Raw genomic sequence first — 23,257 nt, forward strand, 5'->3', positions numbered from 1 at the left:
TGAACTCAGTTTGACTGATTTTTTTTTTGTTGTTGTTGAAAATGGAAGATATAGTGATTGTTGGAGCTGGAATTGCTGGCCTTGCAACATCTCTAGGGCTACACAGGTATATCCCCAGCCAAAAAACTTCCCAAATCTTTCAATTAAGATACAGACATTTCGTCGAACATGTAAGCTGCTGAAGCTCTTCTGTCTAGATGATCATGATATGAAGATTTTAAAGCCGTTGTTTACTGATAATCGCAGATTGGGAGTTCGAAGCGTGGTTTTGGAAGCAGCAGATAGATTGAGAGCTTCGGGATTTGCTTTAGGAATTTGGGCAAACGGTTGGAGGGCATTAGATGCTATTGGCCACTTCGTGAAAAACACAACAGAATTAGTGGGTAGCGTTGATTTTTTCCTCATTTTGTTTGAAATTTGGATTGATTCGTTGATAGTTCTGAAGTGTTTGCCTTCAAACTTCAAAGTAGTTAGTTAATCTTGTTTTGATTTTGCAGAATTGTGGTTACATCAGTTGACTCTGGGGTTCAAAATGCAGAGCTACATTTTAGGGATTTACACACACAGTGAGTGTAACTTTATGAGTATAGTAAAAGATAAGTTTCTTCACTGTTTAAAACATGATTATTGACTATGTATGGCTGCATCTACATATGCAGGGATGATCTTGAGTATCGGTGTGTGAATCGGGGAGTTCTGTTGGAAACACTAGAAAACGAACTTCCGAGAGGTACAAGCATGTACTCCTCGAAGGTGGTTCATATACAGTGCGAGGGTCGTGTCAAATCTCTTCATCTATCCGATGGAACTGTCCTGAGAACGAAGGTAGTTAATGCGGAAACAAGAATGCTTGCTCAAGTTGGCTGATTAATGTGTAATAAGAAGTGTGATGTAGTTCTTGGCTTTGGATAGGTCTTGATTGGATGTGATGGAGTGAACTCTGTGGTGTCGAAGTTCCTGGGCTTTAGTAAGCCGGCTTATGCTGGTCGGACAGAAGTTAGGGGCTTCGTGTGTTTTAAGGATGGACATGGTTTTGCGCCGAAGTTCATGCAGTTCTTTGGAGAGGGTGTGAGATTTGGTGTTATCCCTTGTGATGGTTGTAATGTTTACTGGTTTCTCACCTTTACTCCTTCATCCCAAGGTAGATCTTATGATCTTTCTTTCATAATTTCTGATTTTGTTCCATCTTGCATTGTGTGTACTTGTTATGATCATTTTTGTCTGAGGAATTCTTGTCCCTTTGGTGATACGTAGCGGAAATGATAGACATGAAAAGATCTAGATTTATAACAAATATTGTGTGTTGAGCATTTAAATGCAAGATAACTTAATTGTTGTATTGTTTGTTTCCCGTGTTTGATCGATTTTTACAGTTGAATTCATCACTAGGTAGGCATCCACGTGCATGCAAATCCGATGAAGGTATAAATTTTCATATTATTTGTTTCCCGTGTTTGATCGAATATTGCAGTTTAATTTACATATCCACATGCATACCAATCCGATGAAGGAACAATTTTCGCATTTGTTTGTTTCTCGTGTTTGATCAAATCCTGTAGTTTGAATTCACGTATTTACGGGCATGCCAATTTGTTAAAGGAACAATTCTTTGTACGCTGTTTGATGAGAGAAAGCTATGCCATGATTGAACATGAATTCCTAACATGTTGAACTCCAACGGTGCAGAGAAAGAGATGGTGAAGGATCCGACCAAGGTGAAGCAACTCGTGCTCAGCAAGTTTGGCAAAGCCTCAGATAAGATAAGTCGGGTATTTGAAGAAACCGAGCTAGAAAACATGGCGTGTGCACAAATAAGGTTCAGATATCCGTGGGAGATGCTATGGGGAAACATAAGCAAAGGCAACGTTTGTGTCCTTGGCGACGCATTGCATCCCATGACACGCGGTGTTGCCCAAGGCGGTTGCTCTGCTCTGGAAGATAATGTTGTTTTAGCCAGACTTTTGGTCGGGGCGCTGAGGAGGAGTGATGGAGACAATGAGCACCATGCAGTCTCAGAGGTGCTAGAGAATATGGCGAGGGAGAGGCGGTGGAGATGCTTCGATCTGATTAGCTCCTTGTATATTGTTGGTTTCATGCAGCAGAGTGATGGGGTCTTGCTGCAGTTTTTGAGAGATAAGTTTATGACTGGAGTTGTGTTGAAGAGAGCTACTTTTGATTGTGGTGATCTTGCTCTTGAGGTGTAGATTGCAAGGCTATATTTATGAGTATGTGAAGTCGAGACCAACCATATGAAATGACTATTTGATATTTAAAAAAAGTTGATTTTTACTTTACATTTTGAACGTGAAAGATTCACGTGTAAATATTTCAATAGTGTCTCCCATCCGTTTTATTGAATATGAATGTATGTTTTCATCAAAGTTTTGTATTGTGGCACTCTTTTAATATTTTTCTATGTTTTCATCCGGTCTTTTAGTATAATATGAGTCTTACTTTTATAGCGAATAGGTATACGTACTAAAATAGAACGTTAGAATATACTATCTATGAGACTACGACGTATAATGACAAAATAAGTCCATATGTCGTGGACAAAGGGAGAATGAAAAAACAGGGGTAAAGGCGTAAAGCCATATATAATCTATAGAGACTAGGTCGAATGAAACAATGATATAAAATGTACTCTATTAAATTGGCACGTGAATGGAATTTTTTATACATGAAATAACAATTAGACATTTTTAAGCGATTATAACTGTTTAGTTATATATCTTCAAAATTGAACTCATATAAATCATTTAAATGTCAAAATAATTACTAGCAAGAAAGAGAGGGAATGACAAATATGAGTATATTGTAAATTGAATTCATATAAATCAATTAAATGTAAAAAAAATAGTAGCCTGAAAGAGAGGGAATGACAAATACACCCCTATTCGTCATACTTCAGAAATCAGAGATCAGTCTATATTCTACTTTCTTCAAGGCTTGGAGAAAAAGAATCCCCAATTCGAACAATCCTGCAGTTTGAAGGGTTTCTCCTTTTTCTATTGAATCGAATCTCAGGTTGTGGCTCAATCTCCTGCCTTTTAACTCTCCGCATCGAATTTCGTCTTTTGGCTTTGTGAATTTCGGGAAATATTCAATTTTGTATTCTGGCTTGCAGTGAAAGAAAGTAATCTGAACCCTAGCTTTTTCCCATCCGTCCTTGATCTCAAGAATCACTATTTCACTCAATTTCAGGTAAAATCTGATCACTTTTAGTAAATCTACGATAGTTGGATAGAATAAATAAAAAATGGATCTTCCAGCTTTTATTTCTGTTTTTTATGCAACCATCATGTTTGCGTTGATTTCTCAGATTTTGGCCAAGATGACTCAAGATGTTGAGATGAAGGAGCAGCAGCCTGCCCCCGCTGCAGACAATTCCGTCTCGTTGATTTCGCCCTCCATTCTTGAGCGTAAGTGCTTGAATTATATGTATAAATCTGTAAATTCAGTGGATTATACTTGATTTTGGTGTAGAGATGCGTGTGTGTGTGTGTTTGTGTGCTAGAGAGAGAGAGAGCTGGGTGTTGCAACTGTTTGGGCTTCTGATTGATAGTTACTGCCTACTGGAGGGATGAAGATATGAAGGATAGTTTTTGCTGTTGTATACATGTGTATGTTTTATATTATTAATACATTTGGTTTGTTTATGTTAGAATTGAAGGACATAGCTGCTTTGATTGAGACGGGAGCTTACACACGTGAGGTTAGGAGGATTATGAGGGCTATCCGGTGGACAATTCAGATAAGGAAGAAGCTAAATGTGTCTGTGCTTTCTGCATTTCTGAATTCTGCGTTTGTCCCTGGGTCTGAAGTGCATTCTCGCTTGGCGTCTTATATTCCTAAAGTAAGTCAGACCTGCTGGCTGATTTCTTCAACTTATTTTTGAAGTTCAGTTTCTCTTTAATGAAGTATGTATGATTTGTTTAGTTTTCATTCAGTAACGCATTCTGACAATTTTGTGCATCACACATGTATTGTTTGCCTGAGTTTCTGGATACAAGAGGTTCATGGCTAATAAGCTGTGATTTTTTTTTTAAATACCAACCAGCTGTATTTCTGTTGTTTACATTTCTGATTGCAGCTATTTCATTCATTCATATTTTAATAGTCTATCCTGTTATGTTTTTGCTACAATATTACTATATTAGGCGTATTAAAACCTATAATTCCACACTACTAAGTGGTAAGATTTCCAAGAGAATGTTGATGTGTCATTGCATCCTGCATCGATTCTATTACATCTGGATTTCATCTTTCTTAATCTTGTTGTCGTAAATTTCTGATTTCTAATGTAAAAAAAAGTAACTATCTTGTCTAGAAATACCATGGAATGGAGCAGTTGGTATTTCATACTGGTATCTTGTTTAATCAAAATGATGTGGAAATGGAAGATAAAGAATGTATGTAACTTTCAATCATCTTCATCTACTGATGTTTCAGGAGGAGGATCAAGATATGGAAGTGAATATAGGAACATCTGCTACTCTTCCATCAAAGCACTCATTACCAGAGATTGAGATCTATTGCTATTTGCTTGTCCTAATATTTTTGATTGATCAGAAGAGATACGATGAGGTATGTCCTGATGATTAAGTTTCCAGAAAGGCTTGCATAATGATAGATGCACTTATGCATGTTAACTCATTGGCAATTTTGTGTTATAACCAGGCTAAGGCTTGTTCTTCAGCTAGTATTGCACGCATAAAGAATCTCAACAGGCGGACTATTGATGTCCTGGCATCCAGGCTCTACTTTTACTACTCTCTGAGCTATGAACTTACTGGTGATCTTGCTGAAATACGAGGGTGTGCTGTTTTTTTTCAGCTAGTTTAATTTTTTCTGCTGAACTTAAAAGCCGCTGCTTAAAATTTTGGAATCAACTTATAAGTAAGGAATAAAGTGGTGTGAATGTCATGTTTCTTTGCTTTTGTTTTTAGTTGTATCTTATTTTTTCATGAAATCCGCATGCCATTTCTGATATTAACTTTCATTTATTAACAGCTCCTTGCATGCTTTGCATCGTACTGCTACTTTGCGCCATGATGAGCTGGGGCAGGTTTGTTTGTAATCGGGCTAACTAGTATTTTGTTTCTGTTACTTTGATATCAGTGTTCTCATGACTGATGACATCATATAATGCAGGAGACACTTTTGAATCTGTTGTTGAGGAATTACCTCCATTACAACTTATATGATAAAGCGGAGAAATTAAGATCAAAGGCTCCTCGCTTTGAGGCTCACTCAAATCAGCAGGTAATTCTTTATGCCCGTCCTTGCATAATTCAATATCTATTAACATTGGATCAGGGATTTGTGCTCTACACCTTTTGACTTATATGTCATCCAAAATATTTATCGTTTTACCAGAATACCAGATGATATTTGTGTGTTCTACACCTTTAGAAGACAATTAGATTAGGGATTTACTTTTTACACTGCTGACTTGATATCTTCCAGTTTGCTATCCAAAATAGTTCTTGTTTTACTACTTTACTAGAACATCAAATGGAATATGTAGTAGAAAACCATAGTGCAAAGCGGATATGTGAGTTACAAGATTCACAAATTGCATGTCTTTGTGTGGAATGAGTCCTTGTTTGCAAATTTTAAAACACTCAGAGAGTTAGAGGCTTAGAGCAACTGGGATTTGCAGATCTCAATAAATTTAAGAACAATCCTGGCCAATCTTACTAGATTTCTTTACTTTCGAGTCTTTGAGATAATAACCAGTGGCTTTTAAAGTCTTCCTAATCGTAATGTATGCTATATTGATCATCAGATACTACAACAAGACCCTTCAGATTGTACTCTGATGGTTTTCTAAATGAGAAATACTAATGCTGGGATATCATTGATTCACTAATGAATAGGTAGAACCATAGAAATAAGTACTCCCTCCGTCCCTCGCTAAGTGAGGCATTACTTTTCGGCACGGGTTTTAAGAAAGTGGAGTTTTGTTAGTTTAGTGTAGAGAATAAAGTAAGATAGATGCAGTAAGAGAGAGAGTGCCAAAAAAGGAAATGACTCACTTTGCTTGGGACATCCAAAAAAAGGAATGTGAATCACTTAACGAGGGACAGAGGGAGTACTTTTTTTCCTGCTATAGCATTATTTTTGTGCTGATGGATTCTTTTATTAATTTATACTATGATTTAGCTTTTACTATTATGACCTGCTGTTTCAATCTTGCTTTTTTTTTGTGCAGTTCTGCCGATACCTCTTCTACCTTGGAAAAATCAGGACAATTCAGCTGGAATATACTGATGCCAAAGAGTCTCTCCTTCAAGCTGCAAGAAAAGCACCAGTTTCTGCTCTGGGTTTCCGAATCCTGTGCAACAAGTGGGCTGTGATTGTGCGATTGCTGCTCGGAGAGATTCCGGAAAGAACTGTTTTCATGCAGAAAGGAATGGAAAAGGCTCTTAGGCCATACTTTGAGCTCACAAATGTGAGTGTAAATTTGTTTCCTCATCTGTAAAGAACTTGAGACCGTAATGTTCCTCGAAAACAGTTTAGCTTAACTAACTCATCTGTGTTTGACATTCTAATATCTATTTCAGGCTGTTCGAATAGGAGATTTGGAGCTGTTCAAGACTGTGGCTGAGAAGTTCGCCAGCACCTTCAGCTCTGACGGAACCAACAATCTGATTGTCAGGCTACGGCACAATGTGATCAGGACTGGTTTACGCAACATTAGCATCTCATACTCCAAGATATCTCTCGCTGATGTTGCTAAGAAGCTGAGATTGGATTCTCCAAATCCTATTGCTGATGCTGAAAGTATCGTAGCGAAAGCAATTAGAGACGGTGCGATTGATGCCACAGTTGACCATGCTAATGGATGGATGATATCAAAAGAAACTGGGGATATATACTCAACAAACGAGCCTCAAATCGCATTCAACTCCAGGATTGCTTTTTGCCTTAACATGCACAATGAAGCTGTCCGTGCTCTTCGATTTCCCCCAAATTCCGATAAAGAAAAGGAGAGTGCAGAGAAGAGAAGAGAGAGACAGCAGCAAGAGCAAGAACTTGCTAAACATATAGCTGAGGAGGATGATGACGAATTCTAATGAATGATGTTCCAACATGGTTGTCAGATTTTCGCACAATGATGTTCCTCACACCGATGGAGGCTACTAGCTTTCAAATAGGTGTGAGCTATGTCTAGGACAAGTATATGTTGGTTGCACTCTGATTCATTAAACAGCGAAGAACCATTTTTTATGTTGAACATAGTTGATATTGCAAGTCTATTAACATTAAATTTTATCAATATACATTTTGTTTCGTTCAATCGAATTAATTGCAACCTTGATGTTTCTAAGTGATACTATACTTTCTGCATGCCCATTACTTTCTTATACTTGAAACTGAATTATGAATTTCAGTAACATTAGAAACAGCCTCAATACGAGCAAAAGATCGAACACAACAGCAAATATCGGACATAATGCGTTTACAACATTTCAACTCAAGAAAGTGGATCAATCACTGTCTAAACATTACATCCACAACTGAAGTGTTTCTATCAACAAAAATGGGTGCTAAAGTTCTGGCAGAGAAACATAATTGAACACATGAATATGGAGTAACATTGTAGTTTTGGGACGAGGTAAAGCTTCTGAGAAGAAGAAAAACGTGCTTCACTGTTCATAGATATTCAGCTAGCTGAATTCAATCCGAAGGGCTTGACAATTGAGCTGACTCGCTCCCCGAAGGTTCTGGATGTGATCTTTTTACCAGGAATGTGAAACGGGTTTGAGACCGCATCAACGTAGGCAGCATGGAACTTCCTGAAAAACTGTGGCAGTTTCCAAGTAAGAAAAGTCAAGTTATGTGCCATGGAATCAAGAACTTCGATAAAACTTTTGAGAAAGCACAAGGGATGATGGAACAGTCAAGTACTCATGCTACCATACATTATACATTCTGACTTCTGAGTTAGTTAGAGAACATCAGATTTTAGTAAACAGTCCAAAGACTAAAGTTTATGACTCCCGAGCATTAACAGTTAAGGAGCTAAATGCAATCCGAAGCAGATTAGTTAACCAAAAAAATTATTCTGAGTTATCACATGAGAGCAAGTTTTACCAGAAGACTTACATTTCTCACATCTGCATCTCGTATATCAAGATCTGTCGTCACCAATATGAACTTCACCTTAGTATTGGTCAAGTAACCATATCTGCAGACATTGCATGATGAACTCAGTTGAGCAGAACAGGAGGAAGTAGAACAGTGTATTGTTTCCTTTCGACAAGGTTTTATGCACTTACACTTTGTAGTTTTCAGTAGGATATAGCAAACCGAGGAATGCCTCGTTTATTGCGGGGCTGGACTTTTTGGGGTTGTTCACTGGTCAAAAACAGCAAAAAGAAGTTCAATCATGAATCCATACATATTGAAGGTAAAATGCGATGGAAACGATCATTGCAGCAATAATATCTATTGAGCTTAAACTAGCAAACAGAGAGAGAGCATTGAAGACAATACACGCTGATTGTAATATTTTCCGAACTGATCTTCCCTTTTACTCTGCTAATTCTGAAATCAAAATTTCCATTACTAATCCATCCACTATTCTCCTCGATCAAATGTGCCTAAATCATACTATCAAAATATGACTATAACTATATATATCAGGGGCAGAGCTAGGAATTTGTAGAGAGGGGGGAAAATTTTTATATGAAGGAATTTTAAGTATTTTTGAGGAGGGGCATTTAGTAAGAGATTGAATGAAATAAAATTTATAATAGGTAATATATATACATGTGTTGGAAAATGAGGAGGGGCAAATGCCCCACCTAGGCATAATGTAGATTCGCCCCTGATATATATCAAGATGGGAAAAAGGCTTCGGACTTCGGTTGATTTGGAAGATACTAAACATAACAAGCAGCTAAATTCTCCAAAACAGCAACATTATTGACTTGACAGATCCAACACTTATGCTTCTCAATCACAGTACAACTAAATTATCGGTAATTCACAACTGAAATGCGAAATTCAGGAATTGCTAGTTTTGATCCAGTCTCTGGTGTTTATCTATGAACCAACTACTAATGAAGCAACATTAAGATCCAACCCCCAACCCCCAAAAATTACCCCTCTCATCGATGACGTCGAGAGAGCTATGCTTCTAGATCATAGTATAACTAAATTTTCGGTAATTCACAACTGAAATGCAAAATTCAGGAATTGCTACATTTCACAAGTTTTGATCCAATTTACTCCAATCACTGGTGTTTATCTACAAACCAACAACCAATGAAGAAAAATTAAGAAGATCCAACACCTTACCACCCAAAAAATTGCCTCTTTCATCGATGACGTCGAGAAAGCTATGCTTCTATATCATATAGTATCACTAAATTATCATAAATTCACAGCTGAAATGCGAAATTCAGGAATTGCTACATCTCAGCAGTTTTTATCCAATCACTGATGTTTATCTACAACAATCAATGAAACAAAATTAAGATGATCCAACCCCTCACCCCCCAAAACTTACCTTTTTCATCGATGATGTAGAGAAAGCTATGCTTCTAGATCATATAGTATCACTAAATTATCAGAAATTCACAACTGAAATGCGAAATTCAGGAATTGCTACATTTCAGCAGTTTTGATCCAAACACTGCTGTTAATTTATCCACGAACCAACAACCAATTCAACAAAATTAAGAAGATCCCCATCCCCCCATACAAAAACAATTACCTCTTTCATCGATGACGTCGAGAGAACAATGGACTATATGATGAAGCTTGAGTGCATCATCTGATTCAGTAAAACTTTGTATGTATAACGGATTATTCTGCCAATCACAACAAACGCAAACCAAGTATTATCACCAAATTTCGAGTGATCACATCACATTTACAAATTAGGATAACTACAAGAAAGACCCAATCACAGAGAGAAACACAGTTATAGGATGAAACCGGTGCACCTCGTGGCCGACGACGGCGAGGCAGACAATCATCGCTTTGATTCTCCGCTGAATCAGCTCAGATTCTTCGCTGTTTAGATGAAATCGTAAGATTTGGAAGGGTTTACATATTTGACCCCATATCTTTATTTATTTACACAACGATCCCTAGGTTTTATGAAGTTGTCGCATTCGGTACTATTCTAGTTTTTACATGTAAATGAAATTTAAATAATTTTTGATTTAAGAAATAGTAGTAAATTTTATATATTCGTTTGTCCAAAATATCAAGATACAATAAGTAAAGAAATAAAAAATGATTAAAATGATACTCCTTATATAAAGTTTTTCTAGGAATACAATACTTTAATCATACAACAATTAATATTATGTTAAAAAAGATTTTAAATTTCATGATTATTCTAACAAATCTAATACTACGTGACGAGCTGTTAAAGTTTGCACAATAAAATAATTAGAAATATTATTTAATAAGTATAGGGAATATTACTTACTTCAATAACATGATCACGTTATCATTGAATAACATATGGTAGACAAATAAAGAGAATAACTTTACTATCTTTTAGAATTTATTTTTTATACATGATGTATTTTATTGTTGCAACTAATCTAATTGGTTAAGGGTCGGTTTTGTCCCAATATTTGGGAGGTTTACCCGAAAATATGTCACTATCTAGGTGATTATCATTTAATAAATACTTACCATTTCATTTTTGTAATAAAATACATCATATAAAAAGTTTTTGCGACCTAAACCATGGGACATTTTGTTGAATAAATATCTTAAACGGTTAACAAAATCAACCTTTACCTAATACTAATAACATCCAAACACTATAATTAGACCAAATCCTAGTCCACTTGTCACATATGATACTCATAATGTAAATTTTGAATAGGTAAATTATCACTAATAAAATTTGATTGTCGTACGTATTTCAAAACTTGAAGAATAACTAACAAAATTTTGATTTTTCAGATTTTCTTATGACAAAGAGTCACCACCAAATCGAGCTTGTGTTAGACGAATGAGAATGACTTGTCGGCATGTTAAAATAAAAAACGTATATTTAGATACTTCGTTTGAAAGCGCCAAATACGCGCGCCAGATATTGAGTTTTAATTCACCGAACATTTTGTCCATATTACTAGCATTTAAGGCTCGCGACTCAACTTCGATTTTACTAGAATTGTTTGTCGTACTAAAAATCAGAAAAATCGAAACTTCATGATCAAAACTCCAAATATGCTTCTAAGGCACGTATTACCAAAATGCCCTTGACTTCACCGATATATTATCAAAACTCCAAATATGCTTCTAAGCGGCGCGTGATGTATATATATATACACATTTCTTCTATAAATTAATAAGATCGACGCACAGAGCTGCTCGACTTTCTTCTTCCTTTTTTCAATCGATTAAAATTTTGCGTAAGGTAATCGATAACATTATTGTCTCTATTCCTCAATTTGATGTGCAATCGATTGACAACCATTTTATCGACGCTTCTCAGAATTCTATAATCCATTTCTGAATTTCTATTTTTTTCTGGATGTTGATAGTTTTATTTTTGGTGAATGTATTTTGGTACGGAATAGAGTCGGCTGATCTTGTTTTCGGTAAAGAAAGAGTATCTGTTTCTTCTGTTTCAGCTTCAGCTGCAAAGAAAGAGTATTTTGGTATATGAATTTGGAGCTGGTCTAGGGATTTATGTTGTACTTAGTATATAATTTCTTATTTCATTGTAAACAGCTGATGATTTTTGCCTTTTTCCTTTATTGTGGTGATTAGAGTCACATCCAGTTAATGAATGTTTAATAGATTCATTACTAAATTCATAGGGTGGAGTTAGTTTGAAGTTAAAGATAAAGAAAACGAGATGATTTGAGCTTAATCGGTTCATAACTAAATCTGTATACAGTGTATTGTAGCTGTGTTCTTTCAATGTCTTTGAGATGAAGTTAATTCTGCTAGGCTTATGAATATCTTTCTAGTTGAGTGATATGCTTTTTTCTTCATTAAGGTTGCCATGGCATTGGGTACCTTTATCACATTTCAGATAGGGAGAGGCATTTTCAACCCTCTTGTTTTTGGGAAAAATGTATTGAACTGGTTTGTATATACCCTAATCCAACTCAACCAAATGATAATTACGTGTCATTTTTTAACCATGGGATGATGATACTTGGAGTTATAAGAAGAATTATTTCAAATTACATGGTTAGGACTATAACATATCTTAGTGGATTCATTTGGACTTCATTTTTTGGTCAGTTGAGCTTGATGAAGATCTCGTAATATATGAATGGATTTAGAGAAAGTCACAGATTATGAGAAGCAAAAGCTTTTAAATGTCCTATCGACAAAAAACATCTTTTGACTTTCTCCATGTTTTGTATTTGCTAGATGGAATCTGAGCAGAAATCGGGCATTCTGGATGCAAATAATGACTATAAAGCAACCTCAGAAGAAAGTAATTCTTCATCTTGTGGACGTAGTGGTGACCAAAACATGAGCTATGATAATAAACCTGGTGAGATCCTCCAGAACTTGCAGAATGTCTCATACATCTACCGACAAGATGTTGTCAGATGCAAATCAAAAACTCAAATTGGGATAGTGACTGAAGTTGCTGGGGATTCAGATTCAGATTCAGATTCAGATAGCAGCATAACTGATGATGAAGATGAAGATGAAGATGGGGGAGGAGTTGATAATGAAAAGGATGATGAGGCAGGTTCTAATGAGGAAGGTGATTTAGAAAATGACGAAAATTCTGGAGAGAATGCTGTTGATAGTAATGAAAGTAATGACTCTAAGAACAACCCACTCACTGCAGACCAAGTTAGGGTGCTTTGGATGGATGGGGCTGCAACAACAGAAACTACTACCGACGTGGAAGTTATTGATAGAGGATTTTTACATGGAGACTATGTGGCTGCTGCTTCTGATCCAACTGGCCAAATAGGTATAGTGGTGGATGTGAATATCAATGTCGATTTATTAACACATGATGGGTCTGTTATAAAGGATAAAGCATCCAGAGATCTGATGCGCATAAGAGATTTCACTATTGGGGATCATGTGGTACTTGGGCCTTGGCTAGGTAGAATTGAAGATGTTTTTGATAATGTTACTGTTCAGTTTGATGATGGTTCTGTCTGCAAAGTGATGAAAGCTGACCCACTCCATCTTAAACCAGTTGGTAAGAATATACTGGAAGATGGACATTTCCCGTATTATCCAGGTCAACGTGTGCAGTCAAGCTCTTCATCAGTTTTCAAGAATTCTCGGTGGTTATCTGGGTCATGGAAAGCTAACAAAGTACAAGGTACAGTAATCAATGTTACTGTAGGATCAGTGTTCATTTACTGGATTGCATCTGCTGGTTATGGGCCTGATTCGGATACTACTCCTGCTGAAGAGCAGAGTCCTAAGAACTTAAAACTACTATCTTGTTTTGCACATACAAATTGGCAGTTGGGAGATTGGTGCCTACTCCCGTTCTCCAAGGAGTCAACAGTTACAACCTTGAACAAGGGATCAAACAAAGCTGATTCCCACGATTCTACTAAGGGCGAGCATGAATTTACTGGAACAGTTGATGATTCCGATGCAGAAATGGCCACTACGGAGCAATCATCTGAGAATAATAAATCTATTGGAAATGATTTAGTTGCTTCATCTGTCCAAAATTGTGAAACATCAAAAGAAAATAAGACCTCAGCAGAAGACTCAGGCAATAGTTCAGTGCCAGCTTCAAAGGAAGTTCTTCATCGCAAGAAGTTGCGTAAAGTGGTAGTTAGAAAGGACAAGAAATCCCGAAAGAAATTAGAAAATTTTGAAAGGGCTCTCTTAATTTGCAACACCAGTACAAAAGTTGATGTTGTCTGGCAGGATGGCAAGATAAAATGTGACCTGGATTCAACATCTTTAATTCCTATTGATAGTCCTGGTGATCATGAATTTGTTGCAGAACAGTATGTTGTGGAAAAAGCTGCTGACAGTGATGATGCTGTTGAGACCAGACGAGTTGGGGTTATAAAAAGTGTCGATGCAAAAGACCGGACCGCCTGTGTTAGGTGGTTGAAGCCTGTTGCAAGGGCGGAGGACCCTAGAGAATTTGATAAAGAGGAAATGGTGAGTGTTTATGAGCTAGAGGGGCACCCTGATTACGATTATTGTTATGGAGATGTAGTTGTTAGGCTGTCACCTATTTCTTTACCAGACCAAATGGATTCTCTTGTGCATTCTGTTGAAAACATGGCACTAACTCATCCGGACGAGCTGAAACAAGAAAATGGGGAGCATTATGGATGTGGAAGTACTGAAACCACACTTATTCATGATGAATCTACTGAATTTGCTGACCTCTCTTGGGTCGGGAACATCACAGGTTTGAGAGATGGTGATATAGAAGTCACATGGGCTGATGGAATGATATCAACGGTAATTCTTTTCCAAAGGATACATGAATATCATCATTCTACTTCTTCTCTTACAAAAAATACTTCATGCTAACAGTTTTCTTGTTCTTTTTCGTGAACTCTACCTTAATGTAAAACTTCATTGGCATGTCAGGTTGGTCCTCAGGCGATATATGTTGTTGGCCGGGATGATGATGAGTCCATTGCTGGTGGAAGTGATGGCGATGATGCAGCTAGCTGGGAAACAGTTGAAGATGACACAGACAATGTCAATGATCCTGAGGTAAAGGTTATTAGCTATATTTGATTCATCCAGTAGTTGACTATATTTGCCAGCATCATAAATTGTTGTTCAATCCCTTCTTTGAGGCTTTAATTTAAGGCTGTTGGACCGTGGTATGGCACAAAGCTATTGCCAGTGAAACTATGCACTGAGAAAGTTTAAGAGGTTTAGTGTAGATACTTAGCACATGACTCGAGAGTAATTGATAATATAAATGTGATTTCAGTGGCCTGAAACTCTAAAAATTAGGGATATTTGATTCGATGACCTATGTAACTGTTTCTTTTGCTGCTTTATAATATCAAAATCTCTGCATAGCAAACACAGTGTTTGGCTTCAATATGCAATCTTTTACTAGTTATTATCATCAATGTTGTTCCTATGGAAGATTTTCTCTAGTTATTTAATATGTGTTTTGAATTTTTTAGGACCATGGGATGGAAAATGCAGTAGACAGCAGGCCTGAAATTGAAGATGAAACCATTAATGCAGAAAATTCTGGAAAGAATGGAGCTCTTTCACTTCCCCTAGCTGCAATTGGTTTTATGACTAGACTAGCCTCTGGAATATTTTCCAGGGGACAGAAAAATTCTGACCCGTCGGAGATAGATATACAAAATGAAGATGTTCTTCAACCTGAAGCTAAAGATCATGACGGTGGATCAAGCTCTCATAAACAGCATGATATTGATGAACGCCTTGCTAAGCTAACGAAATGTGAGGAGGAGGATCATGAGGCTGCAGAGGCCTCTGATCTGTTAGAAATCGCTGAGACATTATGTAACTTAAAACCTCCAGAATCGAATGCTTCTGCGCGTGAAGAGTTTATTTCAACATTCAAAGGATTTGATATAGTTAGAGATCCTTTAGACCATAACTTTCTTGGTTCACAGAATCAGGTTCGTACTTCCTAGTCATGCTGATCATGCAATATCAGAATGTAAATAATTTGTGTATTAGTATCGAGGTTACCCAGGGCAACCTTTAAATATCTTGTCTGTTATTTCTCTGAAATTCGAGTGATACTTTTATAACATCTTGCAGAACAATTCCGCTAGGAAGTGGCTCAAGAAAGTTCAACAAGATTGGGACATTCTTCAGAATAATCTGCCGGGTATGCTCCTGATTCTCTAAGATGTTAATCTTTGTGATCAGATGGGAAGCTGTCTTTTTAACCTCAGTTACTGGTAATCAGAGGGTATATATGTACGCGTCTATGAAGATAGAATGGATTTATTGAGGGCTGTGATAGTTGGAGCTTATGGGACTCCTTACCAAGATGGACTTTTCTTCTTCGATTTTCACCTTCCTCCAGAATATCCAGATGTTCCTCCTGTACGAAAACTTCTACTTATATATGTTTTTTCTTTATGGTGGTGCATTTTTTGCCTGAAGCTTGAATATTTTATGCATGCTAATGATAATCTGATTGTATTCTTCTGCAGTCTGCATACTACCACTCTGGAGGATGGAGAATAAATCCAAATTTATACGAGGAAGGAAAGGTTTGCCTCAGTCTATTGAATACGTGGACAGGTAGAGGAAATGAGGTCTGGGATCCTTCAACATCGAGCATTCTTCAAGTACTGGTTTCACTCCAAGGCCTAGTATTAAATGCAAAGCCATATTTCAATGAAGCTGGATATGACAAACAAGTTGGGACAGCCGAAGGGGAGAAAAATTCTCTGTCCTACAATGAGAATACATTTTTATTGAATTGTAAGATGATGATGTATCTGATGCGGAGGCCCCCAAAGGTGATTAATTCAACACTTCCTCATTCTTCCCACATTTTTATTGCTTGTTTGGAGATCTTTGTCGATATAGTATACCCCCCATCCGTACTTCCAATTACTGTGCATTATCGCCTTCCTTCTTTCTTCGTTTTACAATGCTTGTAGGTGCTTTCATTAGAATGCTGGAAATTTTGTTGCAATGTAATGACAAAGTGTTTGCAGGATTTCGAAGAGCTTGTTGTGGAGCATTTCAGGAAGCGTGGCTCTTACATTCTCAAGGCATGTGATGCTTACATGAAAGGGAACCTCATTGGCTCGCTCGCAAAAGATGCTTCTGCCAGTGATAGTATAACCAACTCGAATTCAGTTGGTTTCAAGCTAATGCTTGCTAAAGTGTTACCGAAACTTGTATCTGCTCTAAATGATGTTGGAGCTGAGTGTCAAGAATTCGAGCATCTGGCACAGTCATAGCAGTAGTCTTAAGGTATTCTGTGCGAAACTATTGAAGTGCTACGTCTCAGCATAGCACGCCCTAACTCGAGACAGTGGTACCATGTTCGATGGTTTGAGAAATCCGCAAGGATTCACTCATACAGTTGCAAAAATTTGTGAATTGACTGCAAAGTTGATCCATCTGTTTGCCATAGTTTTGAGGATTCAATTTCATTGCTCTTTGCGATTTCTCCGTCTTCGTCGACTGTATTTTGCTTCTGTTGTTAAGTGAGCTGCAAGAGGTGGAAAAGGGTGAGGGCAGTCAAATTTTTTTACAAGAACATGGGGTTTTTTTTGTTGTAAAATTCAGATTGTTTGTTTCTGCTTCTGCTTGCTCTCAACTCATTATACTATGAAACAAAATACAATTGGTCCAGTAATGAAATTTAGACATTCTTTTATTTTTACTTTTGTTTTGTGCTGAAATTGATTATGATGTGCATCGCATGGATACGATGGTAGATGGAGAAAGAGAAGTTTCGATTTTACTGAAATTCAATTCTTTTGACCTACAAAATGTATCATTATTATTGTTGTTATCATCAACGGCGGATTCAGGTGAGGTCGGAAAGTCACCACCGGAAAACTCCATTGTAATCTCTAATGGCCATTTGGACTGCCATCGGGAAACATGGGAGAATGCAATTTCATGTGTAATCAAAGCTTCGAGCAATGGCGGATCCAGGTAGGATGGGGTTAGGCGACCGATGCTGATGACGACCTTATGTCATCCGCAATCCACATCTCATTCATACTCTAACTACATTTCATCGGCTATGTTATCATTCTCTTCAATTTTTCGCTTGGCCACAACTCACATACTTCAACCATACCTCTACTTAAAAAAATACGATATTCATACCCCCTCTACAAAAACTACAACGGATGGCACCCGTCCAAGCAGTCCGGCACCCACATTTTCCATCCGGTGCATTCACCGTTGTTCGACTCACGAGTTCTGTTTTCTATGCCAGGGTAAACTCAATCAAGTCTTTTAATTCACGTTACTCTTTAAACATCATTTTTTTAATTGAGTAAATACACTTTTCGTACAAAATGTTTTACACTTATTTCAATTTGATACAAAAAGTTTTAAGTTTACATAATTAGTACAAAAAGTTATGTCGACGTTTAATTTTAATACAAACCGTTAGTACAACACTAACTCCGTTAATTGTGTGCTTATGTGGCATGTGACTCATCAAAATATACCAAAATGAATATAAAAGGAAGGAACAAATCGTTTGCCAACTTAGCATTGCCTTTAAAATGACCATTCACTCATCTTACTTTTTGATAGAGATGAACTCAAAGCTCCATAAGGGATCATCGCGACTGCCTTTACCTCCACGAGAAAAAAATGAAATAAAGAGAGAGATAGAGAAGTTTTATTGTGAGAAGTGGATGTAATGCTCTCTTGGTTCACAGGTCTTTGAAGAATGAAGTCAAGAGTTGCTTATGGGAGTTGAGGAGTTTTTATCTAGAATTTTGATTTTTTAATTAGTTGATGAGTCACATGCCATATAAGCACATAATTAACGGAGTTAATGCTGTAGTAACGGTTTGTATTGAAATTAAACGTCAACCTAACCTTTTGTACTAATTATGTAAACTTAAAACTTTTTATATCAGATTAAAACAAGTGTAAAACATTTTGTATGAAAAGTGGATTTACCCCTAATTTCTTCGTGCTAGTTTTGCCAAAATAAAATTCTTCATTTAAATCCGGAGTTTGTAATCCAAATCCAGCAACAAACAGAGGCTACGAAACTCGAAATTAATCATCATAATTCAAAACCATCCTATCTTCAAAATCACATCAACAAAAAACCATTCCTCTCAGATTCAACAAATCATCGCGAGCTGTAATATTTAATTATAAAAATAAATAAAGCATAATTTAAACATTAGGTTTTTTATTTAAATTTTTGCAATCATAAAGTTTCAAATATTATTTAAATGAGGGTTTAATTGAGTTTTTAAAAGAAAATGATTATTGAAGAAAAAATAAAAAAAAATTTAAAGGGAGAGTAGAAAGGTCCAAAATGCCCTCAAACATTAAATATTCACACTAGTGGTGCTTAAGGTTACTTTAGTCTTATCGTACTAAAAATGATAAAAAAAATATTTTATGGACCATTGGTGCATTTTTCGACAAGTTCAGGGACTATTAATGTAGTTCACTCTGAAAACAAAGACAATAAAAAGGCCAAAGGGCAAAGGGCAAAGGACAAAGAAGTTTCACTCACCAACAAAAATAAAAAATTAAAATTAAATAAAAATTGAATAAAATTTTTAAAAAACCATTGTCATACACTAGTATAGTAGTATAAGATAAAAATTCCCTTTTGAAATGAATAAATCCAAAGCATCCAGTCGATTTTGGTTTCATTAAATCTCCATACCACATTCTTCTACTCCCCCCCCCCCACAATGTTACTCATTATTTAACAAATTTATTGATCTGTTTAATTTTTAGTTGAATTTCTTATTATTAAGTGGTTAATTTTACCTAATCAATAAGTAATAGTAGCATATTTATGAAATTAGTTTTTATGAACAAATTGCAAATTGGTTTGAGTTACAATTTGTGGATCGAGTGAAATTATTGGTCACATTTATGCAACAAAAATTGCGCGGAGAAAGAGAAATTGTTATAAGTTGATTCATATGCTTTAATGGCGAATCGTGTTTAAATTTTCAATCTTATCATTATATTTTTTCTAAAGAAGGATAACATACAAAAACAAATTATTATAAGTTAATCATATAATATAAAAGTCAATTTAAAACTTGTAAAGATCATGTGACAAACAGCTGGCAGCGTCATGTTTTCTTTTATAAGTGGATGTAATAGTGTGGGGTGCTATCCTAATTTGGAAAGTGCTTTTTTTGGAAAATAAATTGTGATCTAGTTTAATATGAATCTACCTTACCAAAAGCTAAATGCTCTCATAATTATTTCTATATTTCCTTCGTCCAACAATAGATGTCCATATTTTTTCATTTTGATATGTTCTACTTTATGAGCCAAAGTGCACTTTTACTATAAATAGCACATAAAAATTATGAGCAAGATTTCACTTTTACAATAAATAGCACATAAAATCACATTTCAAGCATATTTTATTATAAAAATAAGACATCATAAAACAATTTCAAAAGAAAATAGATTCTTAATTTCTCCAATCCCACCCTCAAAATAGGACATAAATAAAATTAGCTCATATGACACTTCCTTATTAGTGGATGTGTTTATCATGAGTGTATAAATTAACAAATTTACTGAGTTAAATGAAGAGAAAATAAATTAAAAAAATTAATATATTAATTTTTGTATTAAAGAGAAATATGTTAATCACAATGAGATGATTAAAAAATGAATATAACTCAACTATAATGGGAGAGAAGTACTACTAACATAATTTATCAACTATCTACGAATATTTAAAAATTGCGACCCATAAAAGAAACACAAGAAATTAGCATATAGTAAGTACAAAGGAAGTCTATAAAATGTAGTAATACTTTTCAATATACCTACAAAATGGCCCAACCTTTGAAAAACATAATTGCAAAAAAGGGCTGGCCCTTCTTATAGATATATGGTATCTATATTATTGAAAATTTGAAACTAGCTTTCAGATTGTACAGATCGAATAACATGCTAATGCTAATGCAACCCTATATATATAACTTGAAATATCTATTAAGACCATCTCCAACCATTTACATCAAACTCAAATTCATTTTTTACTATACGTCACATTATAAAGTAGTTTACCCCGACCATTTACACCAAATTCAAAATTTACACCATTTTTGAGTTTTTGTCTCACAAATTTTTTGCAGCAACACCATACTTGGTATTTTTTAAAAAAACATCAAAAATGAATTTGTATTTATTGTATGGTTGGAGAATATTTCTACACCAAAACTCATTTTTGGAGTATGATTGAAGATGGTCTAATGCACTCTCCCCCTTTATTGAAAATAAAATAAACTAATAGTAGCAATAAATGAAATTGTCCTGGGTTGTCTTTAAAGAGAAAAAAATCAATTAAATTAGTCTAAATATGGTGACAATCGATTCGTTGATGAAATAAAAGTAAGAAATAGATAAAATAAAATAGGATTAAATTAGTCATAAGGATTAAGATGAAATGGATAGTTATGAATATAGAGATGGACCAACATACGATATCACGGACAAACTATGAAAAAAAAAAGCAATTGAACAATAAATTAGAATAGACACGACCACTAGTTAGGAGTAAACATGGAAATTGAACCACCAATATGTGTACTACTATTATCTCGATCAATGAGCCCAAAATGTCACACTAGCTCGAGATTTTTTTTGTCATTAACCAAAGTTAATCGACGATGGATTCAATGATTATTTCCCGTGCTGATTTGTGGCTTTTTAAACAGTGGGACAGTAACTGATCCAAGAATTTAGGATTGCTTTATATATTCAAAGACACGAATTGATCTCCATTTCGTTAAAGATGAATGAGTCATATGCTAGTTGACTATACCCCTTAGGCTACTATCTTCATCCGTGACCCTCACCCAACCCAACTTTAATCAACTTTTAATAAAATATTCATTTCTCTATCCTCCACATATACAACCTTCACTCAATTCAACCCCCATCAATTTTTTTACTTCCATCAGTGACCTCAACCCAACCCAATTAAATATTTTCTTTTTCATATAATATATATTTATATTTTGATTTATAATTAATTTAAATATATTAAATAATGGCTAAAAATTATAATAAAAAAGTATATGATTCAAAATTAAAAATAGAAAATATTAGATATTCAAATAATTAAAGCACAATATAATAATAAATTACACACATTAAAAAATACAATACGATAATAAAAATAAACAAACCAAAATACAAATGGAGAGTGAAAAAAAGCTAGCTTAAACAAGATAAACATTAGTATGTATTTAATTGTTTGTGCCAAATTTAATCCAAATGTGCTCAATCAAATCTTCCTTCTGATTTTTACCACGCACACTATCTTCGCTTGCGTAGATCCAAGAAGACATAAGTGATATATCTTCTTTCACACCCCAACTTACATTTTTTGAGCTCCTCTGATTTTTGTTCGCTTGTTGGACATTTCCGAACAAATTGCAGGAGATATTTACAGACGTGGGAATTTCAGTAGATGTAGGAATTTGGCTTAGATTTGGAGAAAATTCAAGGTTTTGTGAATACTCCGGATTTGAAAAAAATTGGGAGTTTGGATATTATGATAATTGTTGATAATTTTGGGAATTTTGATGGTTTGGGAAACAAGGACGAAAGTCCGGATAATTTGGATCCACGAAACCAAATTTATCAAAACAAGAATGAAAAGAAAGTTAGTTTGTTTGTAAAGAGCATGCTTAGTGGGATATATATAGAAAAAATGAAGCAAAATAAAAAAAAGTAGCAAATAATAAAGAAATAATAATTAATTAAAAATAAAATGAACTAGTTCACGTGAATTTTTCACAAGAGGGGCTCACATGAATGTTTGTAAGAATAATTCACATGAGTTTTGAAATGATATATAAAGACAATATAATAATAATTAAATAAATTAAATTAATAACTAAAAGTAATAAAAATATTATAAATTCACAATGTTCAAAATATTCAAAATGTGATTATCTAAAATATTTACATTTCATATTTATAGTATAAAATTCTAAAACATGTACATAAATAAAGTAATGATTAATCAATAATTAACAGTAAATAAAAAAAGCAAAAATAATAATATATTGAGCCAATAGAAAATTGACATGTGTCCTTTGCCCTCCACTTTATGTTGGGTCGACTGACAAGCCCTCAAATTGGAGGTTGGGTTGTGTTATTTAATTTTTGCTTTATTTTTATTTCTTTCTATTTTGTCTTATGTGTTTGCCTCCATCTCAAAGTCACCGATGGGGGTGGTCTCAGAAATCTACTGAGTTTCTGACCCATATAACAATACGTAGTTTGTTGGGCCAAATCAACGATCATAACTTCAATTATTTATTAAATTATTTTTATAATACTCTCCGGTCTCAAAGAAGATGACTCTTTCTTTGAGTGGTCGTGATTATATGCAACTTCTGGTACTGTCCTGTCAGAAGCTCATCTACCAAGATATTACACTTGTGCATTAGAGGTGTTGCAACTACACGACAGTAGTGAAACTCTATCGGTGGCTATTCTTGCAAATCTGCCCTTCCGGAACCAATTGCGTTGTCAGTACGGGCTATATGCAACTTTAATTTGTGCATTGGATGGAAAGAATAAAATAGAAAAATGAAATAAAGTATAGATAAAAGTATTTTTA

General features: G+C 35.2%; 3 protein-coding genes and 1 pseudogene across 3 annotated transcripts; 3 read left to right on the forward strand and 1 right to left on the reverse strand.

Moving 5' to 3' along the window:
- Nucleotides 1-14: 14 nt before the first annotated feature.
- On the forward strand, nucleotides 15-2,381 carry LOC121785940 (annotated as a pseudogene).
- A 534-nt stretch (nucleotides 2,382-2,915) lies between these two features.
- Nucleotides 2,916-7,306, forward strand: LOC121787068 (probable 26S proteasome non-ATPase regulatory subunit 3). Its single transcript, XM_042185682.1, has 10 exons — nucleotides 2,916-3,027; nucleotides 3,128-3,204; nucleotides 3,323-3,422; nucleotides 3,666-3,856; nucleotides 4,453-4,587; nucleotides 4,681-4,817; nucleotides 5,014-5,068; nucleotides 5,155-5,265; nucleotides 6,218-6,457; nucleotides 6,570-7,306. The coding sequence occupies exons 3-10, from the start codon at nucleotides 3,335-3,337 to the stop codon at nucleotides 7,080-7,082; spliced, it is 1,470 nt and encodes a 489-aa protein (XP_042041616.1). The 5' UTR covers nucleotides 2,916-3,027; nucleotides 3,128-3,204; nucleotides 3,323-3,334; the 3' UTR covers nucleotides 7,083-7,306.
- Nucleotides 7,307-7,451: 145 nt separating this feature from the next.
- On the reverse strand, nucleotides 7,452-10,073 carry LOC121787069 (trafficking protein particle complex subunit 2-like protein). The gene is made up of 5 exons (XM_042185683.1): nucleotides 9,963-10,073; nucleotides 9,731-9,827; nucleotides 8,289-8,367; nucleotides 8,116-8,197; nucleotides 7,452-7,813 (listed from the first exon to the last, which is right to left on the reverse strand). Exons 1-5 carry the CDS (start codon nucleotides 9,993-9,995, stop codon nucleotides 7,673-7,675), a joined length of 432 nt encoding a protein of 143 aa, XP_042041617.1. The 5' UTR covers nucleotides 9,996-10,073; the 3' UTR covers nucleotides 7,452-7,672.
- A 1,237-nt stretch (nucleotides 10,074-11,310) lies between these two features.
- Nucleotides 11,311-17,311, forward strand: LOC121787336 (probable ubiquitin-conjugating enzyme E2 23). Its single transcript, XM_042186040.1, has 8 exons — nucleotides 11,311-11,401; nucleotides 12,373-14,415; nucleotides 14,548-14,676; nucleotides 15,105-15,575; nucleotides 15,721-15,790; nucleotides 15,872-16,011; nucleotides 16,122-16,433; nucleotides 16,635-17,311. The coding sequence occupies exons 2-8, from the start codon at nucleotides 12,373-12,375 to the stop codon at nucleotides 16,881-16,883; spliced, it is 3,414 nt and encodes a 1,137-aa protein (XP_042041974.1). The 5' UTR covers nucleotides 11,311-11,401; the 3' UTR covers nucleotides 16,884-17,311.
- The last annotated feature ends 5,946 nt before the right edge of the window (nucleotides 17,312-23,257 follow it).

This window comes from Salvia splendens, chromosome 22 (assembly GCF_004379255.2).
Source record: "Salvia splendens isolate huo1 chromosome 22, SspV2, whole genome shotgun sequence".
Classification (NCBI taxonomy): Eukaryota; Viridiplantae; Streptophyta; class Magnoliopsida; order Lamiales; family Lamiaceae; genus Salvia; species Salvia splendens.

Excerpts from the sequence above, each read along its gene's own strand:
- LOC121787068 (XM_042185682.1), top strand. The coding sequence starts at position 3,335 with ATGACTCAAGATGTTGAGATGAAGGAGCAGCAGCCTGCCCCCGCTGCA. Across the intron at positions 3,857-4,452 it reads TGGCGTCTTATATTCCTAAA|GAGGAGGATCAAGATATGGA; the intron begins GTAAGTCAGACC and ends CTGATGTTTCAG. Across the intron at positions 6,458-6,569 it reads CATACTTTGAGCTCACAAAT|GCTGTTCGAATAGGAGATTT; the intron begins GTGAGTGTAAAT and ends TATCTATTTCAG.
- LOC121787069 (XM_042185683.1), bottom strand. The coding sequence starts at position 9,995 with ATGATTGTCTGCCTCGCCGTCGTCGGCCACGAG. Across the intron at positions 8,368-9,730 it reads CGACGTCATCGATGAAAGAG|TGAACAACCCCAAAAAGTCC; the intron begins GTAATTGTTTTT and ends GTTTTTGACCAG. Across the intron at positions 7,814-8,115 it reads GAGATGCAGATGTGAGAAAT|TTTTTCAGGAAGTTCCATGC; the intron begins GTAAGTCTTCTG and ends AAACTGCCACAG.
- LOC121787336 (XM_042186040.1), top strand. The coding sequence starts at position 12,373 with ATGGAATCTGAGCAGAAATCGGGCATTCTGGATGCAAATAATGACTAT. Across the intron at positions 14,677-15,104 it reads ACAATGTCAATGATCCTGAG|GACCATGGGATGGAAAATGC; the intron begins GTAAAGGTTATT and ends TGAATTTTTTAG. Across the intron at positions 15,576-15,720 it reads TTCTTGGTTCACAGAATCAG|AACAATTCCGCTAGGAAGTG; the intron begins GTTCGTACTTCC and ends AACATCTTGCAG.